General features: G+C 36.5%; 1 protein-coding gene across 4 annotated transcripts in view; it reads right to left on the bottom strand.

The window, feature by feature from the left end:
* LOC105233120 (transmembrane protein 132C) overlaps positions 1-25,287 on the bottom strand; it is a 79,438-nt gene extending 54,151 nt beyond the window's left edge. For 3 of the 4 annotated variants that reach the window (XM_049454604.1, XM_049454606.1, XM_049454605.1), the window contains exons 1-2: positions 24,871-25,286; positions 10,438-10,727 (exon numbers count right to left, since the gene is read on the bottom strand). In XM_049454604.1, the coding sequence (XP_049310561.1) occupies positions 10,438-10,727; positions 24,871-24,919 (339 nt within the window). In that variant the 5' untranslated portion in view covers positions 24,920-25,286. Of the gene's footprint in view, positions 1-10,437; positions 10,728-24,870 lie in introns of all 4 variants that reach the window. The other variant, XM_049454607.1, reaches the window with a different exon arrangement.
* Between the last annotated feature and the right edge of the window lie 1,649 nt (positions 25,288-26,936).

Here is a 26,936-nt window from a genome sequence, read left to right as displayed (position 1 = left end):
AGATCTTAGATCTAGTTTATGTTGATAACACTTCAATGTCCTCCGTTGTCCGATGTGATCCTTTGGCTCGGCCAGAGGACCCGTCTCATCCTGCTTTGGAAATTAACATCGAAATCATGAAAGTCTTTTAAACTTATTCGAAAAATATGTTCCGAAGTGTGTTGTTACTCAAAAAATAAGTTCAAATTTATGATTTTCGAAAGAATTATGTAAATTAAAAAATAGAAAATCTCGTGCTTTTAAACTTAAAAAACTGGTTTAGTTGCTGACTATTCAAAATATTATAAATTGCGTCGACAATTTGCTGAACTTAACAAAATATAAATAAAGTAAAAAATAATATTATACGTAATCCAAAATTGTTCTATGGTTTCGTCAACTCCAAACGCAGGATTTCTAATTTTCCGTCCGCTATGAAATATAAGTCTAGTATGTCTAGTGACAATCACACCATTTCTAATATGTTCGCTGAATTCTTTAAGTCCAATTACTCTCCAAAATCTCCAAAAAATGTTCCGCATCAGCACAAGTTATGTCCGATTTCTGTCATTAATGCACCTACCATTTCCGAAGCAGACGTCTTATATCAGTTAAATATGTTAGAACAAGCATACAATTATGGCCCAGATATGATTCCCACATGCTTTCTTAACAAATGTGCCAAATATATATACCAACCCCTAACAAAACTATTTAATTCATCTCTTATGCAAGGCTCATTTCCATCCATAGGTTTTCGAAAAGGGAAATCTACAATAACTAATTTGCTTGAATTTGTATCACATGTATCAACGGGCTTTAGGGAGAATAAAAATACTGATGTTATATACACAGATTTTAGTAAAGCTTTTGATAAAGTAAACCATTCAATTCTTTTGAATAAACTTGATCTTCTTGGTTTTCAACCAATATTTCTAAAATGGGTTGCTTCTTATCTTAGTAATAGAATTCAACAAGTCATATAATATTTAACGATCATTTTTCTAACATAATCAATGTTCCTTCAGGGGTTCCTCAAGGTAGCCATCAAGGTCCAATTCTGTTCTTGTTATTTATTGATGACATATCATCTGTTGTTAAGTCTTCAAAAGTTTTATTATATGCTGACGATGTAAAACTTTTTAAAACGTATACTTCAAACAGCGAAAGATGTCAGTTGCAAACAGACTTAAACAACCTAGTTTCTTGGTGTGATAGAAATGACATGCCATTGACCTTAAAAAATGTAAAACGATGTGCTATTCACGTAGATCTGTAGACCCTACTTCATACGCAATACAAAACTTTAGGTTGGAACAAGTATGTAGTTGTGTTGATCTGGGAGTAACTATGGACCCCAAACTCAATTTTAATCTTCACGCATCTTCCACGGTTTTTAAAGCTAAAGGCGCTCTTAGTTTTTTGCAGTTTATGGATCCGATACAGTTTCCATTTCCACCGCATAACGATGGTTTCAACGTTTTCGTTCTGGTGTAGAGGTGGTCGAAGATGCGCCACGCTCCGGAAGGCCTGTCGTCGAAAATTGCGATAAAATTGCTGAATTGGTCGAAAGAGACCGGCATAGTAGTCATCAAACCGTTATAAACCATTTCAAGAAGCTTGGAGTCACTAAGAAGCTCGATGTATGATTTTGTTAAACGTTGGTCTAAAGAATTTAGAGATCCGTTTACCACAAAAATTCTTTTTACATATCTGGTGAGGCCTATATTAGAGTATGCTTCTGTGGTTTGGAACCCTAGTTACCAAGTCCATTCAGATAAGTTAAAGTCCGTTCAAAAACAATTTTTACTTTTTGCCTTAAATCGTTTGCATTGGGATTCCAGTTTAAATTTTCCCCCTTACACTAACCGCTTAAAACTTATAAATCTTCCGACACTCGCTAGTCGTAGGGAGATGGTTGGTATAATATTTCTTGTAAAACTCATGAATGGGTCAGTCTGTAGCCCATCTCTCTTATCTGATATTAATTTTAACGTCCCCGCTCGCTCTACCAGGCAGTTTAGACCCTACTTTTAAAATTTTCTAGAACAAATTTTGAGTTAAACGAACCATTCCGCCGTATATGTCATGATTTCAATTCTCATTCCAGCACATTTGATCTAACAGACTCACTCTTTACCATTAAACAAATTATCTTATCTACTCTCAACAAGTAACATTTAAAAATTATAAACGTTAATTTAATTCTTAATTTTGGCTGTTGAAATTTTTGTTTCTGTAGCTGAGTGGCTTAAGATCGCAACGCTTAAAACTCTCTTGCCTTTTATGACTCGGCTAATTCCGCTCGTTCGCGGATTGCGCCCCTCGCGTCGGTTGGGCGGGAGGAGGGTAATCGTTGGGTATTATATTATATTATATTATATTATACAACTGCAGAGGTACACCAAAACAAAGAGTACACCTCATGCTTACTTGCGTATACTTATATTGGATTGTCAAAAAAGTCTTGCGGTATTTTCGCTAGTTGGCGCTGAAAGCGCGTAGTTCTAGTTTTATTCGTCGCATGGGGGGTCATGCTAAACCTTTTTGGAAAGCTCATTTCACGCGCTAACACGTGTTTGATTGACATGGAGCAAAATAAAGAGAAAATACGGCATATTTTACAGTATTACTACGATAAAGGCAAAAATGCATCTCAAGCCGCCAATAAAATTTGTGCAGTTTATGGATCCGATACAGTTTCCATTTCCACCGCATAACGATGGTTTTAACGTTTTCGTTCTGGTGTAGAGGTGGTCGAAGATGCGCCACGCTCCGGAAGGCCTGTCGTCGAAAATTGCGATAAAATTGCTGAATTGGTCGAAAGAGACCGGCATAGTAGTCATCAAACCGTTATAAACCATTTCAAGAAGCTTGGAGTCACTAAGAAGCTCGATGTATGGGTGCCACACGAATTGATTCAATAAAAATATCGCAAGACTTTTTTGACAACCCAATATACTTATATCCAAAACGATCAAAAAAGTATTTACATAATACACAGGAACATAATACAAATTTGTTATTGCGCAGATTGTCTAGATCAATATACATACATATGTATTAACTGTATACTATAGTAACACACACACGCACATTTCAACAAAGAAATACAAAATAAAAATAATAAAATAACTCAACAACGCCCGATCCAATTTGACCAATTTTTTTTAAATGTTCGTTGAGGTTCCAAGATGTTTTTTACGAATAATTGCCGGAAAACCCCTAAAAAACAGCCCTTTTCTTGAAAGTTTGTTTGTTAGTAACGCTAAGGCTCGAGAACGTCTGCACCAATCTAGATAAAATTTTCAGAGGTTGTTCGTTGTGTATCGGGGAAAGTTTAGAAATAAAAAAAAACTTATACTTTCTTAAGGAAATGTCGGAAAATTGGACAATTCCAAAAATAAACTTTTTTCTATAAAAAATTTTTTTGTTTTATTTTTCAATATTTTGATTTGTAAATTATTTGAATCGTTAAATTTCGGTCGCTTCCTTTTTTATTCCGACTATTCAAAAGAAAAATTATTGAAAATTATTCAGTGACAACGTATGGCAGCCCAAGACACATGAACGTGTATTCCCAAGATGCGATGACAATGGTGTGGAATTATGGATCGCGGTCAATCAGCAAGCGATCGTCACAATGTCGCAGCATGACTTTTCAAACAACAGCTACGATGTTTGATGGACTTTATCTTGAAGCAAGGTATGATATATACATATGGTGCTGTTAGATGCTGGATGTACTCTGTTGAGTTGCAAAAAAGAGGATTGCCGCACGCACACATTCTTCATTGGATGGTGGATGGTAGTTACACCAGATCAAATTGATGAAATAATTTTTGCGGAAATTCCTGATACAGTATTATACGAAGCGATGAAAACCAATATGGTTCATGGACCTTCCGGACACCACAATCCCACTTCGGTTTTTATGTCTGACAATAAATGCACGAAACATTATCCCATTGCTTTTCATTCGGAAATGCAAACTGGAAATGATGCATATCCAATGTATCGGCGTCACTCACCAGACGACAATGGCAGAAAATTTAGCATTCAACTTAGAGGAGTGAATATTGAAGTCGAGCACACATGGATCGTACCATATTCGCAACTGTTGTCTAATTCACATTCAAAACTCATGTCGATGCGGTATACACTTTGGTGAAATCGATCAAATACCAAATCAAAGAAAGCAGCATGGCGGTTTTTGGTTTTGAACGAGATGAGATCAGTAAGTATTAAATGGGTCGATACGTGAACTGCAATAAAGCGCTTTGTAGGATATTTACTTTTGCAATTCATGAAAGTTTTCCGACTGTTGTGCGTCTCGCAGTTCATTTGGGGAATAGCCAAAGAGTATATTTCAACCCAGGGAACACATTATAGCCAATGGAAACACTGTCAGCAACAAAATTGGCCTTGATGAGTTTTTTCTCAACTTTCGCCAGTGATACGTTTGCGAGTCATTGCATACTGTGCATGGTACGATGTGTGCAGCTTTTTGAGAAGCATGCCAGTAATTACAATTGCTGGAACAGGATAATCAATGGAATCAAACGATGAACGATAAGATAGCTACTTCTCATGCCACTGAAGTGATCATTTCGACGTATCAGCCTTCAAATGTGCGTCAGTTATGGGATACGAACAAGAATTACATTGTTGAAGACATTTTACATCGTATTCGATAAGAATTGGAAATATACAAATTCCGGTTGATACTACGAGGGCTGCTATATATACACTAAATGTTGCCAGGTGCAATCTGACATTTCCATTGGAAAGTTTGACATTTTTTAGCATAACATCACTCAGAACGTTTTGTCATTTAATCGTGAATTGTTTTATTTACGGGGAATTAAAAAATTCATCTCGGCCAAAAAATGGAATTAACTCGTGAACATTTCCGTGCGATCATTTTTCACAACTTTCGACGTGGATTATCACGACAAGAATGCATCGATGAACTAAAATCTTTGTATGACTATAAAGCACCATCCTATAGCACTGTGAAAAACTGGTACAAGGAATTCAATAGTGGCCGACGCTCGCTCAAAGACGAATTCCGTGAAGGTCGTCCAAAAACAGCCGTTGTGCCAGAAAACATCGATGCCGTACGTGAACTGATAATGCCAGACCGTCATGCAACATACCTTCAGATAGAGGCATGCCTATGCATTTCTCCTACCAGCATACATTCGATATTGCATGAATACCTGGCCATAAAAAAGGTTTGTTCTCGTTGGATCCCGCACAATTTGACAATCGCTCAAAAAAAGGCTCGTGTGGATTGGTGTAAAGAAATGCTGAAAAAAACGATCGCGGTGCTTCAAAAGACGTTTATAAGATCGTCACAGGTGACGAATCATGGATCTATGCGTATGAGCCCGAAACAAAACAGCAATCGACCGTGTGGGTCTTCCAAGATGAGCCAAATCCAACGAAAGTTGTTCGTGGAAGAAGCACTTCGAAGCAAATGGTCGCCTGTTTCTTCGGCAAAACTGGTCATGTGGCGACTGATCCGTTTGAGCAACGTAGGACGGTCAATTCTGAGTGGTACACCACCATTTGTTTGCCTGAAGTCTTCGGAGAAATTCGAAAAACGAACAAGAGAAGACGAATCAATGTGCACCATGACAATGCGAGCTCTCACACATCGGCTCAAACCAGAGCCTTTTTGACCGGCCAAAACGTCGAATTGATGGGTCATCCGCCGTACAGCCCTGACTTGACACCCAATGACTTCTTTTTATTCCCACACATCAAGAAAATAATGCGTGGTCAACGATTTTCGTCGCCAGGAGAGGCTGTTGAAGCATTCAAAAATCATGTTTTGGAGGTGTCTCAATCGGAGTGGAAAAAGTGCTTCGAAAATTGGTTTGAGCGCATGCAAAAGTGTATAAATCTTGATGGAAAATATTTTGAAAAACAATAAAACCATTTTCGTTGATAAATATTCCTATTTTCATTATTAGGCCAGAAATATATATAGCAGCCCTCGTACCACTGGTTTGATATCAATTCCACATGCCTTTTATCAATTCACTTCAACGAATAATAAACTTATCACGAATGTTTGTGCCAATACGAAGCCGTGAATTATCCAGTGGAGTTTCTAAAATTTAAAGAGGCTTGGTATGCCACCGCATTGTTTGTATCTCTAAGTTCGGTCTGTCATTATTATGTTTCGCAATCTTTATGCGCCGAAATTTTGTAATGATACCCTACTGATTGTGCCGCAGCTATCATATACAAGGGGTAGAATGCTTGATTCTACGAACTCCTTTGAGTTCCAACGATTTGCCATTTTAGTTCGAACGTATTCAGTTTCGAGTTGGAATACAATCTTCTATGTACATTTACGCACCGGCACAGAAACCAAAGAATGTTGTTTATCAAGATGCGTTATATTGAAAAAAATTTTGATAAATTGAAAATAAATGAACACAACGTAAATTCAACTTTCTTTTCATTTCAAAACACATAATTTCACGCAGGACAACGCCTGTGCGGTTCTGGTTGAAGATTAGCTCGAAGCCCAAGAAGAATTATTAGGATGAATTCCTATAAAAATCCAATAATTAAAAATAATAATAATTAAAAATAAGAAAAAAGAATAACTTATCTTATCACCCCTTTTTTGTTATAAGCCTTAGGCTAAATGCGCCGTCTTTAAACTTGTTTTTGAAGTCAAAGCTGTATCTCCAAAACTATTACTCTGATCAACTTGAAAGCTTAGGATATTCTAGAGGTATTGTAGGATAAGACAAAAATTCGATTTTTGAAACTCGTAAGAGATGGAGGATGAAGTCCTGCGTGGAAGTTCATGCAAGTGAGGAAAGTTCTCTGAACGCCATTCACTTGGGAGTGGCCAGAAACGATTCCTTTACATATGATTCAAGCAGCTCACGACTTCCGGTCTTTGACCAAGTCTCCTCTGGTTAGCCTAAGAACATCCGTTTGAAGGCGAGCTAAAGTGAGAAGGCGTAACAGCGCAGGGTTGTGCGCTGGGTTTGAGTGCCTCTGCACCATACAGTTTGCATAACATTACTTTCACATCTATATCTTGCAGTGTGAAAATGGATGAAACAGATGCTCAATCTGATCCCTTCATTTAACAGCATATAAATCTTGAGTCAATAAATCACATCAATACAATGTGATAAAAAAGTACCCGAAATTGTTTAAATTCCCCAGGTAAATGAAATTTCAAAAAATTTATCTATCCTACAAATCAAAAACACAAGCCTATGAGTTGTAAAAATACAAGTATAATGAATTTTACACGCATATTTTTAACTTTTATATTCACTAAGAATTCACTAATTCATTTTTACATATTTATTTTATATGCAAAAAAAACTTAAATTCAATACTTAATTTTGTTCATTTCTTTCTATTCACACAATAACAACAGAAAGTGGGGATTTTTGTGAGGGCACGTGAATTGTATAAAAATAAAAATAAAGTAGAAAAAACGTTAACTTTGGTTGCACCGAATCTATAATAACCTTCACAAATAGAATAATTCTTTACAAGAACTGTGATTGGTCAGTTTTTATAACACCTATATGCTATAGTTTCTCGAACTGAACAATTCCCTTGGAGATTTCTTCGTTGCTTTAGGCAACAACCCATGCAAATTGTTGTGAAGATGTCTAGTCAAATAAAAAGTTCTCCATTCAGTGATTCGGAGATTGCATCATTACCTTAAATAATGACACATCAAAATTTCTTGAAGATATTTATATCTCCAAATAAAAAAACTTTCAACTTTGCAATATGCTATAGTGCTTCGACATCAGCCGTTCCGACAAATGAACAGCTCTTGGTAATAAAAGTACGAGTGCATAATTTCAGATCGATATCAGACTGAGGGGCCAGTTAGCATATATAAATTCAGGTGGGTGTCTGACTTTTCTTTCCCCTGTTTAGGGTTTAAAAACTTTTTTCAATACTTTGAGAGGGAATGTAATTGTAGTGGTTTGCTATATTATATGATTTGATGAAATATGGTTATTGGTGTTGTTTTAGCGGATGTTTAAGTCTTCTTGGAAGAAAGTGCGAATTAATTTTCATCGAATTACTCCAATTTTTGTTTTTCCCCAGATGCTGCCTTTTAGCGAGGATTTTGTTGTGGCTCTATACTTTTGGTAATATTTACTGTATAAGCGGAGTGAAAAAGTACAGGCTATCAATCGTGACACTCAAAACTAGGTGATCCTATACGTAAATTTTGTGAATATGTTCGCTCTGAATTTAGCAGGGTTGAGTATTAGGCTTCCTGCAGTGAAGAAGCGAGTAAGGTCGTTTACTTTAAAATTTCCTCTGGTGATTAGGGCAGTTTCAAAAATTAGAAAATGGACACTAGTGGAGAGATTGATCACTCCTGCCTGCGTTCACTTACTATGACTTCTGCTTACGAAAATTAAGGCGAATTTCCGCAATTCAACAGGAATTACAACAGTCGTCACTTTGCGGAATCGATGTTCCCACTAAAAACGGTTCTTCGATAAGGGAATTGACACAGATTTTATTCGTCAAAGGGCTGTCTTTGCAGAGGTGAACTTTATCATCCGAATCAATCCAGGTCCGGAGGAATTTTTACGTTACATTTGTACTAAAGACTCCGTCCACACTCCACCTTGGTTAGCTGCAACACATGTAACGGATGAAGCCATTTAAACGTTTTATAGTAACATCATTCAACACATATGTCACAAACCCTTTCTGAGCATGTAATAAGCGAAAAAAGAAGTTTGTTAATATTTACTAGATGTGACATCACTGGTTCAAAGTTTTTTATGCAATTGCAGGTTATTTATTTTTACATTATTTAGCATTCTGCCTAAAACGTTACCTATTTCAATTACAAATTTAGTGAAGTTAGTGAACACAAGTGCATGTTTTCTTTACGAATTTGATAAAAACATAACTATATTTACAGTTAAAAAACATCGTTTGGTTTAAAGCACAGGTAAATATATTTTTGTGCTTGTTTTCAATTTTCATATTGTGCCCTTAAAAAAAGGTAACATTCAGATGAAACAAAAATTCACACATACATTGAAAAAAGTTTCACGGATATTGTAAAATACTTGTCAAACAATAACAAGAATTACTACTCTTCCCAACTGAAGAGCTCAAAACGCCTAGTTGTTGTCATAAAAGGTATGGAGTTTTCGGTAGACTCTAATGATATTAAATAAGCACTGGAAGAAGGTGATTTTAGCATTAAATCTGTAGTAAATATTATTAACAGGAACAAAGTCCCACAACCAATGTTCAAAATAGAACTGATGCCAAATTGTAACCAACTAAAGAAAAATGAAATACACCCGATTTACAATTTAAAATATCTGCTCCATCGCAGAATCACCGTTAAGGAACCACATAAGATTACAACGCAAAACACACATATTGGGGCTCACGACTAAGTAATCCGAAAGGACGACAATTATATCGCACTATTATAAATAGGCACAATAACTTTGACATAATATCTCCTGGTAAGCCGACATATTAGCCTAGTGATCGTAAATAAATACCAGATTTAATGGATTCTGCTCTAATCAAAAATATTGATAAAGCGCACATAACAGCTGATACATGTACCGATTTATCTTCAGATCACTCTCCTGTACTAATAAAATTATGTGAACAACACGTATTCGTTAATCCAAAAGTGGGTCTAACATCTTATCAAACGAATTGGCTAAAATATAAAAAATGCGTGAGTAGACACATTACTGTTGAGTACAAAATAAATACAGGAAGAAATATTGATGAAAGCATAAGAGAACTCAATGATACAATAACTAGTGCCCGAGCTCTATTTGTTATTTGTCGAATAATTCAAAAACTAATTATCGGATCAACGTGAAATTTTCAGAGAATATTTTTAAGATATTACACTTAACGAAATTAATTTTTTGAAAATTATAACTACCCCTAACCCCTAAATAAGGAAAAAGATCTGGTAAGCCAGCTATATGATGTAGTGATCGTGAAGATATTTTGTTAAATAAGAAAGTTTTGCTTTCAAACATTTGAATCCGATCGTTGAATTTGTATGAGAACTACATATGTATATGCTATAGTGGTCCCTTATCGACGGTTCCGATAAGTGAGCAGCTTCTGGAGAGAAAGCTGAGAAAAATGTACTTCATCAAGCGTTCAATATTTTGCCTCAAAAACTAAAAAAAAATCCAAACGAAAAAAAATTGGACGTAAATTTGGATTATGCGTAAGTAATTGTTGTATGTTATTTTATAAATTCTAATATTATAATTTATAAATAAAATAAAAACTATCTGTCATCTGGTATTTTTTTAACTTTTATATAAAAATTTAGAATGAAAGTGAGATGACCGACTTTCAGAACAATGAATAATTTAATTTTAAGTGTTAATGTTATCTGATTTTTTTATGAGTAATAAATTATATACTTACATTCAAATTACTGTTTTGATTCTCCAGCACATCAGGAACAATATATCGAGCTGGAACAGTTTGCTTTGTTGAAAATGGCCCATAACTTGCTCTGATGGACACGGGTTGGGTTGTTTGAACTACCGTGAAACGATCAACTGACAAGACTGAATCATATGTTTGTGCTTTACTTGGAGTTACGTTTGAGGATTTAATTGATATTTCCGGTGCAATTGGCGGCTGACGTGTATGTTTTAAGAAAAAACCACTTTCGGCAGACTCGAAATGAACTTCTACACATAAGCAAGCACCTAAAATATAATACAAAAAGTTTACAAAAGTTTTCATTGGTTAAAGTAGACGAAATATGTATAATTAATTCATCTTTCATCAACACATATCAATATTGTACATATTTAAATTAATTCCATTCTGTGTTTTGATGCGCAAAAAAATGTAGAATTAGCAAAATAACGGAACTATCAGGCATGTCCCAGGAATCGCTTCAGCATAAAAATGATAAGGAAATCTTGAGACGGTGTTCTCAATAGCACTTTGCTATTACGAATACACATTTTTCGAACATGAAATCGGTGCGATATGGCATGTTCAAGTAATCGTTTTCGCAAATTGTTTGGCATTTTAATATCGGAGAGAAAAAGTGCGTGAAATGATTAAATTTGCTTAAAACCTTAAAATTAATACCTTACTTTTCTAATTTAAGCAGAAAAAACAAAAGCCAACCTCAGGAAAACATTTTTTTTAATTTTATGGGCAAAAATCCGGACTCTGCAAAAAACTTCGGGAAAGGAGATCATGTTGCTGCGGAGGCTTTGTGGGCAGACCTAACTGAAATGATAAATAGGGAAGGTAAATAGGGAAGCTGGAAAAAGTGAGGAAAATATCAAGTAGTTTAAACACGTATGTATGTGTATGTGAACTGCACTAACGCTTCCTTTAACAGGTATGGTCCGATTGAAAAGGCTGCAACCGGAAAAAATGCGGAGGAGGGCAATTCAAAAAATTTTCGCAAACTTTCAGCCAGGAAGAAGTAGCTCAAATTTGCGAAATATATTGGATAGTTGAAAAAGTCTTTTCGTATTTTGTCAATAGATGTCGTTGCAGTCGTACATCTCTAGTGCTATCAATCACATTGTGTCATACCAATTAATGTATTTTTCTCAATAGATGAATAAACGGGCACATTATATAATAAGGAATTTCTTCAGATTAAAAATATGTAGAAATCGACACATACATTGAGTGTACATACATTTATTAATTTTAAGTATACAATTTTTAAGCCCAGCTGGTTGATGTCCTCGTGAAAATAAAGGCCGACATCACCGCCGTCCAAGAAATGCGATGGACGGGACAAGGACAGAGACGAGTAGGTCCTTGTGACATTTACTACAGTGGCCATATAAAGGAGCGCAAGTTTGGTGTTGGATTCGTGGTGGGAGAGAGACTCCGTCGCCGAGTACTATCATTCACTCCGGAGAATGAACGTCTAGCCACAATCCGCATCAAAGCGAGGTTCTTCAACATATCGCTGATTTGCGCCCACGCCCCGACGGAAGAGAAGGAAGATGTGACCAAAGATGCCTTTTATGAGTGCTTGGAGCGCACTTATGAGAGATGCTCCCGCCACGATGTCAAAATCGTGCTTGGCGACTTCAACGCCAGGGTGGGCAAAGAAGGTATCTTTGGCACTACGGTCGGTAAATTCAGCCTCCACGAGGAAACCCATTTGGGGATCTGTAGTACTAGATTCCAGCATAAGAAGATACATCAAGCTACCTGGCTGTCTCCGGATCGAAAAACCACCAACCAGATCGATCATGTTGTGATAGACGGAAGACACGTTTCCAGTGTTTTAGATGTGTGTGCGCCCCGAGGTCCTAACATCGACTCGGACCACTATATTGTTGCAGCCAAAATTCGCACCCGCCTCTGTGCAGCAAAAAACGCACGCCAAACACAAGGAAGGTTCGACGTCGAGAAGCTGCAATCACAAGAGACAGCCGAACGATTTTCTACTAGCTGGCCGACAGGGGTAATGCTCGAAAATTCTACGAAAAGATGCGGCGGCTTACAGAAGGTTTCAATACCGGAGCATACTCTTGTAGAACCCCCCAAGGTGATCTAGCCACCGATGCTCAGAGTATACTGAAATTATGGAGGGAACACTTCTCCAGCCTGCTGAATGGCAGTGAACGCAAAACACCAGGAGAAGGCGAACCCGATACCCCAATCGATGACGAATAAGCAGACGCTCCATTGCCCGACCATGAAGAAGTTCGAATAGCAATTGCCCGCCTGAAAAACAACAAAGCGGCAGGGGGCGTGGATTGCTGGCCGAGCTATTCAAACACGGCGGCGAAGAACTGATAAGGAGCATGCATCAGCTTCTTTGTAAAATATGGTCGGATGAAAGCATGTCCAACGAGTGTGCTATGCCCAATCCATAAAAAAGGAGACCCCACAATCTGCGCCAACTACCGTGGGATAAGCCTCCTCAACATCGCGTACAAAGTTCTATCGAGCGTATTGTGTGAAAGATTAAATCCCACCGTCAACAAACTTATTGGACCTTATCAGTGTGGCTTCAGACCTGGTAAATCAACAGACAAGGCGACTCCCTATCGTGCGACTTTTTCAATCAGCTGCTGGAGAAAATTATTCGAGCTGCAGAACTTAATCGAGCAGGTATAATCTTTTATAAGAGTGTACAGCTGCTGGCGTATGCCGGTGATATTGATACCATCGGTCTCAACACCCGCGCCGTTAGTTCTGCTTTCTCCAGACTGAATAAGGAAGCAACGCAAATGGGTCTGGCAGTGAACTAGGACAAGACGAAATAACTCCTGTCATCAAACAAACAGTTGTCGCACTCGCGACTTGGCTCTCACGTCACTGTTGACAGTCATAACTTTAAAGTTGTAGATAATTTCGTCTATTTAGGGACCAGCATTAACACCACCAACAATGTCAGCCTGGAAATCCAACGCAGGATTACTCTTGCCAACAGCTGCTACTTCGGACTGAGTCTACGCCAGTAAAGAATTTTTAATTTTTATCTATAACACAGTACAACAGCTAATCTGGGGGGTGAGAAATAGGTCAGTATAGTAAAACCCTCAAAGGGTTTGGCGTTGATGTCAGTGTGTCAGTTTTTCTTATGACCTTTTAAATTTTTTCCTTATCTTGATGTTTTTTCGCTTAGTTGTAACATTTTGGCAAACACGTACAGTAGAAACTCGATTAACCGGACTAATTGTTGTTGATAGGCATTCGGATAATCGAAAATCCGGATAATCGAATGTATGAAGAAAAACAATGTATTAAGAAATGAACACTTACTTATGTATGTATGTACATATTTTCTTAGATTACACTACATACGTAATACTAAACTGCAGCATTAATCATGAAATACAATAAAATATTTAGGTACGTATGTACGAATAATTTGTCTACAATATGTATTTGGTAATTTGCATTTGGTTATTTCATGATAAGTAGGTAGGTAATAAGTTTAATTTGGTTTAAAATATTTGGTAATTGTCATTTGACGTAAGCAACTTTTTCTCTTCATCGCTGCTTTATCACGAATTCGTTTCAGTTGTAGTAGACTCACAGTATCACTCTAGGGGTATTCTCTCGCTCTTGCAAACCCCTTGCACGGTGCAAGAATTGCATATATTTCCTCTCGGTGTACCGGCACAACAACAAACACACGCAGAAAATTGAAATTTGCAAGGGCTGTAAAATATGTCAGACCAAAAACCATGTATATTTGCGTGCAATGTCATGGAAAAATATAATTGCAACCCTGTTTTAGCTGACGTTTTACATAAAGTCATATAGCGTCGTTAAATTGTCTCTTACGCTTTGGCAGGTTTAAATATGTAGACGTGACACGCACGTCAGAGCGGAGTCACAATTGCAAATGAACTAAAACAATAATGAAACGCGCGGGGCAGCGGCAGCGACCCCACACTGCGCGAGCGGAATATGCAAGTTCCGACAAGTTCATGATTCCATAATTTCTACGTAGGTACATATAAATTGGTAGCGATTGGTAGTCCGGATAATCGCGAATCCGTATAACTGAGGGCCGGATAGACGAGTTTATACTGTAGTTTAACATAACTCGCGAACCACTTGTCCGATTTTGATGAAACAAATTTAGAAAAATTAAGAATTGCAGTTTCTGAGTTTTTGGGTTGTCAAAAAAGTCTTGCGGTATTTAGTGTGTGTGTTTAGTGGTTCTAGTTTTATTCGTCGCATCTACACCAGAACGAAAACGTTGAAACCATCGTTGTGCGGTGGAAATGGAAACTGTACCGGGTCCATAAACTGCACAAATTTTATTGGCGGCTTAAGATGCATTTTTGCCTTTATCGTAGTAGTACTGTAAAATATGCCGTATTTTCTCTTTATTTTGCTCCATGTTTGCGACGCTATAACTCACGAACGACTTAAAAGGAACGACAATCAAACACGTGTTAGCGCGTGAATTGAGCTTCCCAAAATGGTATAGCATGACCCGATGCGACGAATGAAACTAGAACTACGCGCTTTCAGCGCCAACTAGCGAAAATACCGTAAGACTTTTTTGACAACCCACTATTTAAGCTTTAACCAAGCACGAGCACGAAATAAACTTTGAAACCAGTAAAAAAAAATTAAACGTTGTTATAAAACGGTTACAGAGCACTAATTTATGTGAAAGAATAAACCTTTCCGCAAAAAATCACACTTGTTGGTTACAATCAAGCTTTTAATGCAAACTGAAGAGTTGTCCGAATTTCACTCTCCGCTACTGTATATATATTTTCTTGATCTGGAGGACCTCCTCTATCTGTACATATCCATTTTAATCCCGAAACGGTGGATGCTTTTCTAAATCCCAGCCACTTTTTATATTGAAATTTTAAGGGAAAAAGTGGCTGCGGTTTAGAATAGGGCACAATTCCGATTTCTTTGGTGTAGCGATCTGAAGGTACTGTTGGAAAGAGGAAGTCCTTCTGATTAAAAAACATATAGGGTCCGCAAACGCTTAGTTTAGGAGATATTCGGCCTTAAAGTTCAAAAATTCCCAAAATTCGAACATTTCAAGAAGCTATTTCACCACATTAAACACACTTTATTCACATTTTTTACTTCAAATTAATTAAATTACACTATAAACTTTTAAATAAATTTACATTTTGCACTTTTAGCAGGTTTTTTTACCTAAAAAATCTTTATTTTACAAATTACATTTTTTTGATTGCCAAAAATTACGACAAAATGGAGCGCCACACAGTGGCATTTCGGCGGAAAAAATAGGATTTTTCCACTTTCCAATTTCAAAACTTTAATGATTTTGTTTTGTAAAGAAATATTTGGATAAGAAACATTCAACAAGATTTTTTATAAAAAGTGAAATCTTATAGTTAAAAAAACTAACAGAAGTCGACGGAAAGTTATTCAATAAAATCAGATTAAAATTATTGTCCAAATAAAGAATTTTTTTTGTGTGTAAGTTTATAGCTATGGCTTTTCTTTTATTTTTTAGTGAAAATATAGCACCTACTTGTTTATAAAAAAAAAAATTATTGAAATTGGCAAAGTAAGCTAATTTTCATAATTTTTCAAAAATTATACTAAAAAATATCAACTTTTCATTTTTTGATGGAAAAAAACTTTATGTGCTTTGCCTTGCTTAGCCCTCTTACCATAAAAAAATGAAAGTTCCGAGTCTGTACTTTCAATTTAAAAAAAAAAAAACAACCGCCAATTACCGTCCCTTTTAGTAACATCGATTTTAATTTCAAAAGTCACTTCCAATATTTCATACAAATGGTCAATAAGACAAAAAATGTAGTATACTTTCAGGCTCTCATGTGAAGGCCAAGGAAGTTAATGTATTACACAAGCTCCTTTTTACAATGCTGGATGGTAAAACCGCTCAGATAGTGACACATACTACTGCAGCAGCAGTATGCTACATTTGTGGAGCGAAACCTAATGAAATGAACAACTTAGAGTTAGTTTCCATGAAAACAATTAAACCTGAGGCATGTGAATTGGGAATTTCATCCTTACATGCTAGAATCAAGTTTATGGAATGCATTCTCCATATAGCTTATAATTTACCATTTCAGAAATGGGCTGCAACCTTCCAAAACAAAGAAATTAAAATACAAAATAAATTAAAAATACAAGCGACCTTTAAAGATAAAATGCGGTTGCGAGTTGATTTTGTTCAACAAAGTACAGGATCTTCTAACGACGGGAACACGTCAAGGCTTTTTTTTAAACCCACAAATGGTTGCGGATATTACTGGCGTCAATGAAGACCTTATCGATCGATTCAGGGTAATTCTTCAAATAATTACATGTGGCGAAAAAATTGATAGTGACAAATTTTAATTATATACGTCGGACACTGCGAAACTGTTCGTACAAAATTATAGTTGGTTTTATATGCCTGTTACTGTGCACAAAGTACTAATGCATGGTAAGGATATAATGGATTCTGCCGTATTACCAATAGGAATGCTTTCAGAGGAAACCGAGGAAGCCAGAAACAAAGACTACAGGAAGTATCGATTGATGTTTTCGAGAAAGTGTGATCGAATTTCCACAAATACTGATGTCTTCAACAGACTTCTTATAACTTCGGATCCTTACATAAGTAGCTTAAGGCGTCATTCGAACAAAATTTCCTTAGAACTAGATCCCATTGTTAAAGATATGGTGCTTGCATAATATTACAAATAAAAACTAACACAATTTTTCGCCTGTTACATATTCAATTAAAACATTGCATATTATGTTGGATTTTTATCAAGGTAAAGGTATAAATAACGTCACTTTGCGTTTAAGTTTAATTTTTTTTCATCAGGAGAACTCAATTAAGAAGTGCCCCGAATTTCAAGTCCCTAGGTCCAAAAATAAAAAATTTGGCAACTGCAGTTATATGGGAGGTGGGTGTGGTAGTGGGCGGTTTTCCAAGATTTTTTCAAAATTTCTTAATTTAGTCCAGAGAAATGTTTCTGCAAAGTTTCATTGTTGTACGACCACTCCTTCTATTTTTTTCCAAGAAATGTATGGAGCGGTGCCACTGTACGCCATGATGATAAGGCAATTCGCTGAAATTCCTTTTTTTCGCAAAAATTCCTCTATTAATGCATATGAATATTTTCTTTTTTAAATTTATTAAGCAAATAAGTAATATTATATACATGTATAATATTATATAATAATATTACGTAATAAATTGTAAAGTATACAAGTACAGTACGAAAACTCAAATTTTGTTTCAATATGAGTGCAGGATAACCAAAACATATAACTACTTTATATCCAAAACTCAAATTTTAAATATAAAAATATATGTGTCGTCACCTAAAAACAAAACAATGTATCGTCAAAAATGGAAATCGTTGACAGATATAATAACCAAAATGTATCCATTTTATAACAAAAACTCTAATTTTGTTTCAGTATGAGTGCATGATAACAAAAAAAAACATAACTACTTTATATCAAAAAAGTTGAAATTTTGCAACTTTTATCTTGTAATTTCTCGATTTCTAGTAATTATTTCTTTCATATTGTTACAAAAGTAGTATTAAGTTGTATTTGTATTGCTATATGCATCCCTTATTATGAACAATAGCTGTAGGTATATGGAATAGCATTTGTCTTGTTGTAGACATCTGGCGCCGCGGCTGTCTGCTTGTCGAAACAATAGACATCTGGCGCCGCACTGTGTGCGTGTCGACTTAAACAATTGCTGAGTCTGGCGCCGCGGCTGTCTGCTTGCGTCTGGCGCCGTATAGCATTATGTTCTGGTAATTTCCAGACGCAATATTCTAGAAGGACACGTCGGCATCAGCGAGAAGTGCGTGGCTATATAAGCCGTGGCAGCGCCAACGTAATCAATCAGTGCTAAGAGTAAACTGCTATAGTGTAGACGAGTTGTGAAATAAAGAGTTGTTGAATTAAATTAAACAGTTTTGGTTTTATTTGTCAATCCAGAGATACGAACCTAACAAAGTAAACTAGCAAGCAGTAAAATCGTAACAATTGGTGTCAGAAGTGGGATTGTCAAATAATCCAAATTCAAGAATTCAGCAATTAAAAAAGGAACTGGAGGAGCGTAATTTGCCGATAAGCTTGCAAAAGGCGGATCTGCAGGCACGATTACGTGAAGCAATGGAAGCGGGTGGAATTAATGTGGACGAGTTCGAATTTGATGGGCCAGAAACTTCTACAAAGGTAGAAGAAAAAGTAGAAGAACAACGAACATCAAGTGTAGACATGAACATGCTGTTAGTGGCTATACAGAAAATAGCTGAAAATACAGAAAATGCAGTGCAAACAGGAAATCGTCTGACACAGCAAATGACGCAAATAGCTGAAAATGCAGAAAATGCAGTACAAACAGGAAATCGTCTGGCACAGCAAATAGCCGAAAATGCAGTGCAGGCAGAAAATCGTCTGGCACAGCAAATAACGCAAATAGCTGAAAATACATCACAGTTAGAGTCTCGCCTTACACAACAAATAACTGAAAATAATACGCAGTTAGAAAAGCGTTTGGTACAACAGATTACAGAAAATAATACACAAGTGCAAGAGAAATTTTCAAAATTTGAAGACGAATTAAGCACAATAAAAATGACGAAGAAAATTTAAGATCAGAATTTCTTCAACTGAGTAATCGTGTGCGAGAACTGCAACTACATGGCCCTGCACGATCAACAAATAATCAAAGATTGAAGGCACCCACATTCGATGGAAGTATTCCATTTCAAATTTTCAAACTTCAGTTTGAAAAGACAGCAATGGCCAATAATTGGAATGCAGCGGACAAGGTGGCGTCCTTGTTTGTATCATTGAAAGGGCCTGCGGCAGAAATCCTTCAGACTATTCCAGACTGTGAACGGGACAACTATGAGGCATTGATGAGTGCGATAGAAAGACGATATGGTAGTGAGCACCGGAAACAAATATACCAGATCGAACTGCAAAATAGGGGTCAGAAGATGAACGAGTCATCGCAAGAGTTTGCAACTGAAATAGAACGACTGGCTCATTTGGCAAATGCAGATGCACCTGTGGATTACATTGAGAGGGTAAAAATCCAATGTTTCATAAATGGAATTCGTGATGTGGACACCAAACGCGCCACATATGCATTGCCAAAAAGAACGTTTACTGAAACGGTTTCGCACGCCCTCACACAGGAAACAGCTTCCCTACTAAGTAAACCAGCACACAAAGTACAAAGGGTTGAAATGGAACATCGGGCGCTGATGGAAGAAATATTGAAGACTCTGAAGACAATTGCTGCACAGCGAGTAAATACAACAGGCAGATGTTTCAACTGTGGAAAAGCGGGTCACTTTGCCCGAAATTGCAATATAAAGGTAGACCCATCAAAACGGAAACAACAAACGGAACATCGAAAGGGGATTCACCACAAAAATGCGGATGCATTATCACGTCGCCCTTGTCCACTGGAATGTAAACATTGCTCCAAATCAGAAGGAAAAGAAGGTATAATCGACGTGCGATTACTGAATATAGAACCTGAAGATGATTGGACTCCTCACCGCATCAGAATCAATCAGCTGGAGGACCCTGATCTTGCAAAGCTGATAATAGCCAAAGAAAATGGGGTACGACCACCAAAGGAACAAATAAGTAACGAGAGTCCAATGGCAAAAGCATATTGGGCCCAATGGGACAGCATAAACCTCGTTAATGGATACCTTCATCGTACCTGGGAAAGTGAAGATGGCAAACAGTCTCGTCTGCTGATCATAGTACCGAAGCCCATGATCCCGAAAGTGTTGAAAGAATATCACAATGGACCTAGTGGAGGGCACCTTGGAATTACAAAAACTATAGAGAAGATGAGATTAAACAACGGTTCTACTGGATCGGTTGTCGAGATTCCATAGCAGAATGGATAAGTAATTGCGTAGAGTGCATGGCAGCTAAAGGTCCTAAAGCCAAAAGTCGCGGTAGGCTACAACAGTACAACGTGGGATCACCATTTGAACGAGTCGCAATGGATGTTGCAGGTCCGTTCCCAACCAGTACGGCCGGAAACAAATATCTACTGGTTGTCATGGACTATTTCAGTAAATGGCCAGAAGTATATGCCTTACCAAACCAAGAAGCGAAGACAGTAGCCGAAGCGTTTGTAGAAAATTGGATAACAAGGTTCGGAGTGCCCATCGAATTACACTCAGATCAAGGCAGGAATTTCGAATCTTCCATTTTCCAAGAAGTCTGTACATTATTGGGCATCCACAAGCCACGGACAACAGCGTTACACCCACAATCAGATGGGATGGTAGAGAGATTCAACCGAACGCTCGAAGAACATCTGCGGAAAATCGTTGATAAAGATCAACGGAATTGGGACAAGTGCATCCAGATGTTCCTGCTGGCGTATCGTTCAGAGAAGCACGAGACAACTGGATACACGCCAGCAAAGATTATTTTCGGATCTGATCTGCGACTCCCTGCTGATCTTAAGTTTGGAACGAATCCTACAGTTGTAAGAAATGATGGAGATTATTGTTCTGCCTTAAAGGAAGAAATGAATGAATTGCATCTAATGGTAAGACAGCATACGCATCTGATGAGCAATAAGATGAAGGACCGGTTCGATCAAGCGGCAAATTCAAAAGGTTTTGAAGGTGATTTGGTCCTGTTGTACAATCCACTTCGAAAGAAAGGCTTATCCCCGAAACTGCAGACAGCCTGGAAAGGACCCTATATGGTGATGAAACGACTAAATGACGTGGTATACCGCATACAAAGAAATGGAAAAGCACGATGTAAAATGAAAGTAGTACATTTGGAGAGGCTCGCCCCATTTGGTTCAAGAGGATTTGTGCCTAATAGGGACGATTAGGCTTTAGTGGAGGGCAGTGTTACAAAAGTAGTATTAAGTTGTATTTGTATTGCTATATGCATCCCTTATTATGAACAATAGCTGTAGGTATATGGAATAGCATTTGTCTTGTTGTAGACATCTGGCGCCGCGGCTGTCTGCTTGTCGAAACAATAGACATCTGGCGCCGCACTGTCTGCGTGTGGACTTAAACAATTGCTGAGTCTGGCGCCGCGGCTGTCTGCTTGCGTCTGGCGCCGTATAGCATTATGTTCTGGTAATTTCCAGACGCAATATTCTAGAAGCACACGTCGGCATCAGCGAGAAGTGAGTGGCTATATAAGCCGTGGCAGCGCCAACGTAATCAATCAGTGCTAAGAGTAAACTGCTATAGTGTAGACGAGTTGTGAAATAAAGAGTTGTTGAATTAAATTAAACAGTTTTGGTTTTATTTGTCAATCCAGAGATACGAACCTAACAAAGTAAACTAGCAAGCAGTAAAATCGTAACAATATTATGCACTTTTTATACACTTACACTTCATTACATTGTTTCTACATACTTATTTTTCAGTAATTATTTAGATATTTGCTTAAAAGAAGCATTTTATATTTTACACAAATTTTATTAGACGCACAATAACAAAAGTGTTCCGTGTTGACGGATATTAAGTGTTGCCATAATTACACATTTATCAAACGAATAAAAATTAATAAAAAAAATAGGTTTATACCCCAATTCATTATCCCTTTTCTTGCTATATCATGAGTAAAAAGCAAAAAGGAGTTTTACTCGAAAAAAAACCTGACACACCCTGGTGTTGGATCGGTCAGGTTATTTTTATTTTTTTCAATCGTTTGGAATATGGTAACACTTATTATTTGACAGTGAAATTTGTGTAAAAAATAAAATGCTTATTTTAAGAAAATATCTAAGTAATAAAATAAATATCGTAACGTTGCGAGGTAGGCAATGTTTACTCTCCGCTGCGACACGGCACTCCTCGTCGTACCAGCTGTTCTTTTGCACTTTCCGAAAACCAATGGTTTCGGTTGCAGCTGTACGTAAGGAGTTTGAAATACCGTCCCACAGTTCCTTATACCGAGTTGTTGACGAGTGCTCTCAGAGAGCAGGAATGCAAGTCGAGTAGAAAATCGTTCGGCTGTCCGGTGAGATTGCAGCTTCTTGACGTCGAACCTTCCTTGTGTTTCTTGGCGTGCGTTTTTTGCTGCACAGAGGCGGGTGCGAATTTTGGCTGCAACAATATAGTGGTCCGAGTCGATGTTAGGACCTCGGAGCGCACGCACATCTAAAACACTGGAGACGTGTCTTCCGTCTATTACAATATGATCGATCTGGTTGGTGGTTTTTCGATCCGGAGACAGCCAGGTAGCTTGATGTATCTTCTTATGCTGGAATCTAGTACTACAGATAACCATATTTCGGGCCCCGGCGAAGTCGATCAGCCTCAACCCATTTGTGGATGTTTCCTCGTGGAGGCTGAATTTACCGACCGCAGTTCCAAAGATACCTTCTATTAGTTATTTTTATATAATTTTTGGTTATTCCTCCTCTGGAGAAGCTCCCCTATACGGAAATTCGGGTGTTTTACCACTCCGCCAAAGTAATCGGAATCGTGCCGCAGGGTCAATTATATGTACCGACTTTTGGAGGGCATATAATTGCCTTTCCGATCATGGGTATGAGCCCCAAAGGGTCAATCACTGTGATCCCGAAAATCCACTTGTTGCTCAGACGGGACACACACTCAAAGAATTGAATAGCCGTGGCGTGTTATCAAAAGATTCTTTCTAAAAGACAGTTATTGTAACCAACAAAATTTCACAAATATGATTATTGATTCATTTGTCAAGCTTTTACAAGCAATAAATCATATGTATAAACCTTGAATTTGTTTTCGTTTTTATTTAATTACAAAATAATTTGTATGTATATTAAAAAGTTTTCAGGTATTTGGGGTATAAAGTTATTCCTTATTTTCTTTCGTTGACAAATAGACTGATATTGCTGTACCATTTATTTGCTAGTATGCAACCCTTTTGTTATTGTGCAAATGCAGAGAATTTAACTGAAATAAAATGATTAAATTAAAGATTTATTTCCAATAAATATTAAAAAATTAATATACAGAAACGTTATAGTAAAGTGCTAATAAGTGAAAAGTGCACAATATGTATAAGTGAAAAAGTAATTCACAATATACAAATGGGTTGCGTTTAGTTTAGTATCTCATTTTCACTGCTTATTCCTCTTAAATGCGTGCACGGATTTTTTTAAATTTATATAGAATGGACAGCCAATGAATTAAACTTTGGTTTAAATGTAAATTTATTGTTAAATGTTAATTTGTTTTTCAGATATAAGTAAGCAAAAAACGCACATTTTCACATTTGCTCAAACAATGGCTCTCTTCTTTTGAAGTTTTTGTTGCACTGCTTGCAAAAAATTTAACCAATTTAACACACACACATTCTTTGAAATATATTTAATTGAATTAATGATAAATTATGAATTTTAAGTTGCAATTTTATGTACAATTTAATAAATAAAACAGCTTTCAATTACGTGTAATGTAAGCAAATTACTGAATATGAACTGTCAAACGACGAAGAAAATAAGCACAAAAGGAAGACAGTAATAACCCAGCGAATCAAAATGGTAGGTCTTATATACTGCGGCGCTTGATTCAATGTAATATATTATACTGAAAATATAATAAACATAGAGTCACTCTATGCGTAAAAATACATAAATTTTATAATAATTGGTGAAAATTGTATGGAAAAACTACGATTTTACACCATTTTTAGGAGGCTGCCCTAGAGCCCCCTGTGGTCCTAGGGGGGGAAGGGTGCTATTATTCAAAAGCTCCATTCATTACCTTTCAAATGAGGGGGTAGCAAGCCTCTTCAAAATGGGATACTAAACTAAAAATTCCCCCAACACCCTTTTAAATAGTTGAATTTTTGAATTTAAATGCAAATATCTAAAAAAAAAACTACAAGTCAGCGGCCTCTATATATACATATATATATTTTCTTGATCTGGATTACCTCCTCTATCCGTACATACCCATTTTAACCCCGAAATCGGGGGATGCTATTCTAAAATTTACCCCAAAAAATTTTATAAGTGCCTCTAGAACGAACTTTAAATCTTAAAATAAGCGTCCGGAGGGTGTGGCAATTATTACTATATGCTCTGTAAAAAGATATTACATTCAGATTAAAGGTAGATGTAATAAAAAATCAAAATGTTGTTGCCGACCCTTGTCCATAGAATTTTTATTTAGATTGAAAGATATTATTATTTGCATTTTAAAGTGTGTACTGACATAAGAATTCTAGGGTAATTCCGAATTCGGTATTCAAATTGTTTTGGGTTCATAATGGAAGATATCGAGATCAAGAACATTTCGTGAGATTATATTCTAAAACCCAACCGAGTTTTCTTAACATGTATGTATCCAAAATAAGAAAAATTTGAAGATTTCACCTACTTAGATAAATAAACAAACTTACTCGTATATGATGTTAATATAAATACCATCAAGGATATTTTCGAAACCATTTTGTAGTATTCCTCCAATTAAACTCCAACCTAAGTAGTCTTCACATTGATGGTTCGGCAAATCCTCAAAAAGGTTAACAATTACACATTTTTATAAGCAATTGTATTACACTTTATCGATTCATACAAAAGTATACACACATAATCACATTTTAATTATCAGACATTCGTAACTCCATGATAGTTTCATTATTCGCATATGAAATAAACACATATTTCATTTTAATTTAACTTTTAATATCATTTTTAGTATCCTATATGTAATGAAGTATGAAAAAATCTATTTTAAAAGCTTTTCATAAACTTATTTGACACCAAAAATAATTCAATTCACGTATTCTTTGCGCTGATGACGAGCAAAACTGATCAAATAGTAGATAATCGATAACTCCATGAACAAAATTTGACGCCGATGCAATTATATTCCGTAATACTAATTTTTTAACTAAAAAAAGGTTTTTCGTTTATTCTTTTGCCTCTTTTCCCTTTTCTTTTTCTTTCTTATTATGGTATTTTTTAACTTTCTAAGTGTGTTACTTAACGTTCAGACGGCATTTTTGCGAATAAGAACTAGAAGTTTATATACATAATATAATATAAGGTAGTAGTAATATAAGGTTAGTTCTGTTTTCTATAAATTGTTGACTTGATTTTACAGCCCTAATGGCAAAACGTCACAAGTGGCTTGTGAGGTTTGCTGAGAGCACATTGTTGTTAACCAGTTGTTTTACAAAAATAAACAAGACAAAATAAAGAAATGAAAATATAAGAAAAGGAAGTAATTTCACAAATTTTGTTCATGTTGTATCTAAACAATTTAGTAATTAAATAATACATATATAAATATTAACAAATAATATCTTGTCCAAATTAATTAATTAAATAAATGTATATTTAATTCATACTCAGAAGGAAGCAAAAAGTACAAAGACCGTAAATAGCAATTTTATTGTAATAGGCAAACTCTTATATTTATAATAGGTAATGCCTTTGGAAAAATGGTTCCTCCATTCTATTTAAAAAATATAATTGCAAATTTATTTAAAAATATTGAAATTGAAAACACAACGGATATTGCATTGCGAGGTTTGCTTTCAGACATCAAAAATTTCTGACGTAATTGCACCTGTGTGAAATCCTCCGAAAATCTCATAATAGTGAGGGTGGTGATTTTTGCGAGGACACAAGAAAAGGGCTGTTAGTCCTTACGTTTTTAATTCAAAAGGTCAAACAAGTAAGAAAGGGCAAAGGTCGGATGCAAACGAACATATTAGACTCTTGCAACTTACAAGAATCAAAGCGTGGTATATACGAGGGCTGTCCGATAAATAACCGACCTCAACTTGAAGCTAGCGGCACATCTGAAAAAAGAGTTTCTACTTCAAATTGTGCATATTATAATAGCTACTCGCCAAAATTTCAGAAATTTATCTTGCGCAATTATCTGTTGACAGTCGTTTTTGTGAGTCTATTTCGGTGATTTCCCCAAAATGGAAAAAATTGAATATGGAGATGTAATTAAATTTTTATTTTTGAAAGGCAATACGCCTTCACAAATCAAAGATGAGTTAGACTCTGTGTATGGTGACTCTGCACCATCGTTTACCACCGTAAAATTTTGGGCAGCTGAATTTAAACGTGGTCGCAGGAGCTTGGAAGATGATGAACGTCCTGGGCTTCCAAAAACTGTAACCACTAACGATAACATCGCTAAAGTTCATCAATTGGTACTAGACGACCGCCGGATTAAAGTTAGGGAAATAGCTGAGATTATGAAGATGTCAAAAGAAACTGTTTGTCACATATTAAACCAAGATTTGGGCATGAGAAAGCTGTCCGCGCGTTGGGTGCCGCGTTTGCTTACGCTAGACCACAAACGTGCGCGCATGAACATTTCCAGCGCTCTGTTGGCTCAGTTTAGAGGCAATAAGACCGAGTTTTGGCGCCGATTGATAACTGTAGACGAAACTTGGATTCATCATTATACACCCGAAACAAAAAACCAATCTAAACAGTG

This window comes from Bactrocera dorsalis, chromosome 4 (genome assembly GCF_023373825.1).
Source record: "Bactrocera dorsalis isolate Fly_Bdor chromosome 4, ASM2337382v1, whole genome shotgun sequence".
NCBI classification, from domain to species: Eukaryota; Metazoa; Arthropoda; class Insecta; order Diptera; family Tephritidae; genus Bactrocera; species Bactrocera dorsalis.
The sequence above is the reverse complement of the archived record's forward strand: the minus strand, read 5'-3'. Positions and strand labels throughout refer to the sequence as shown.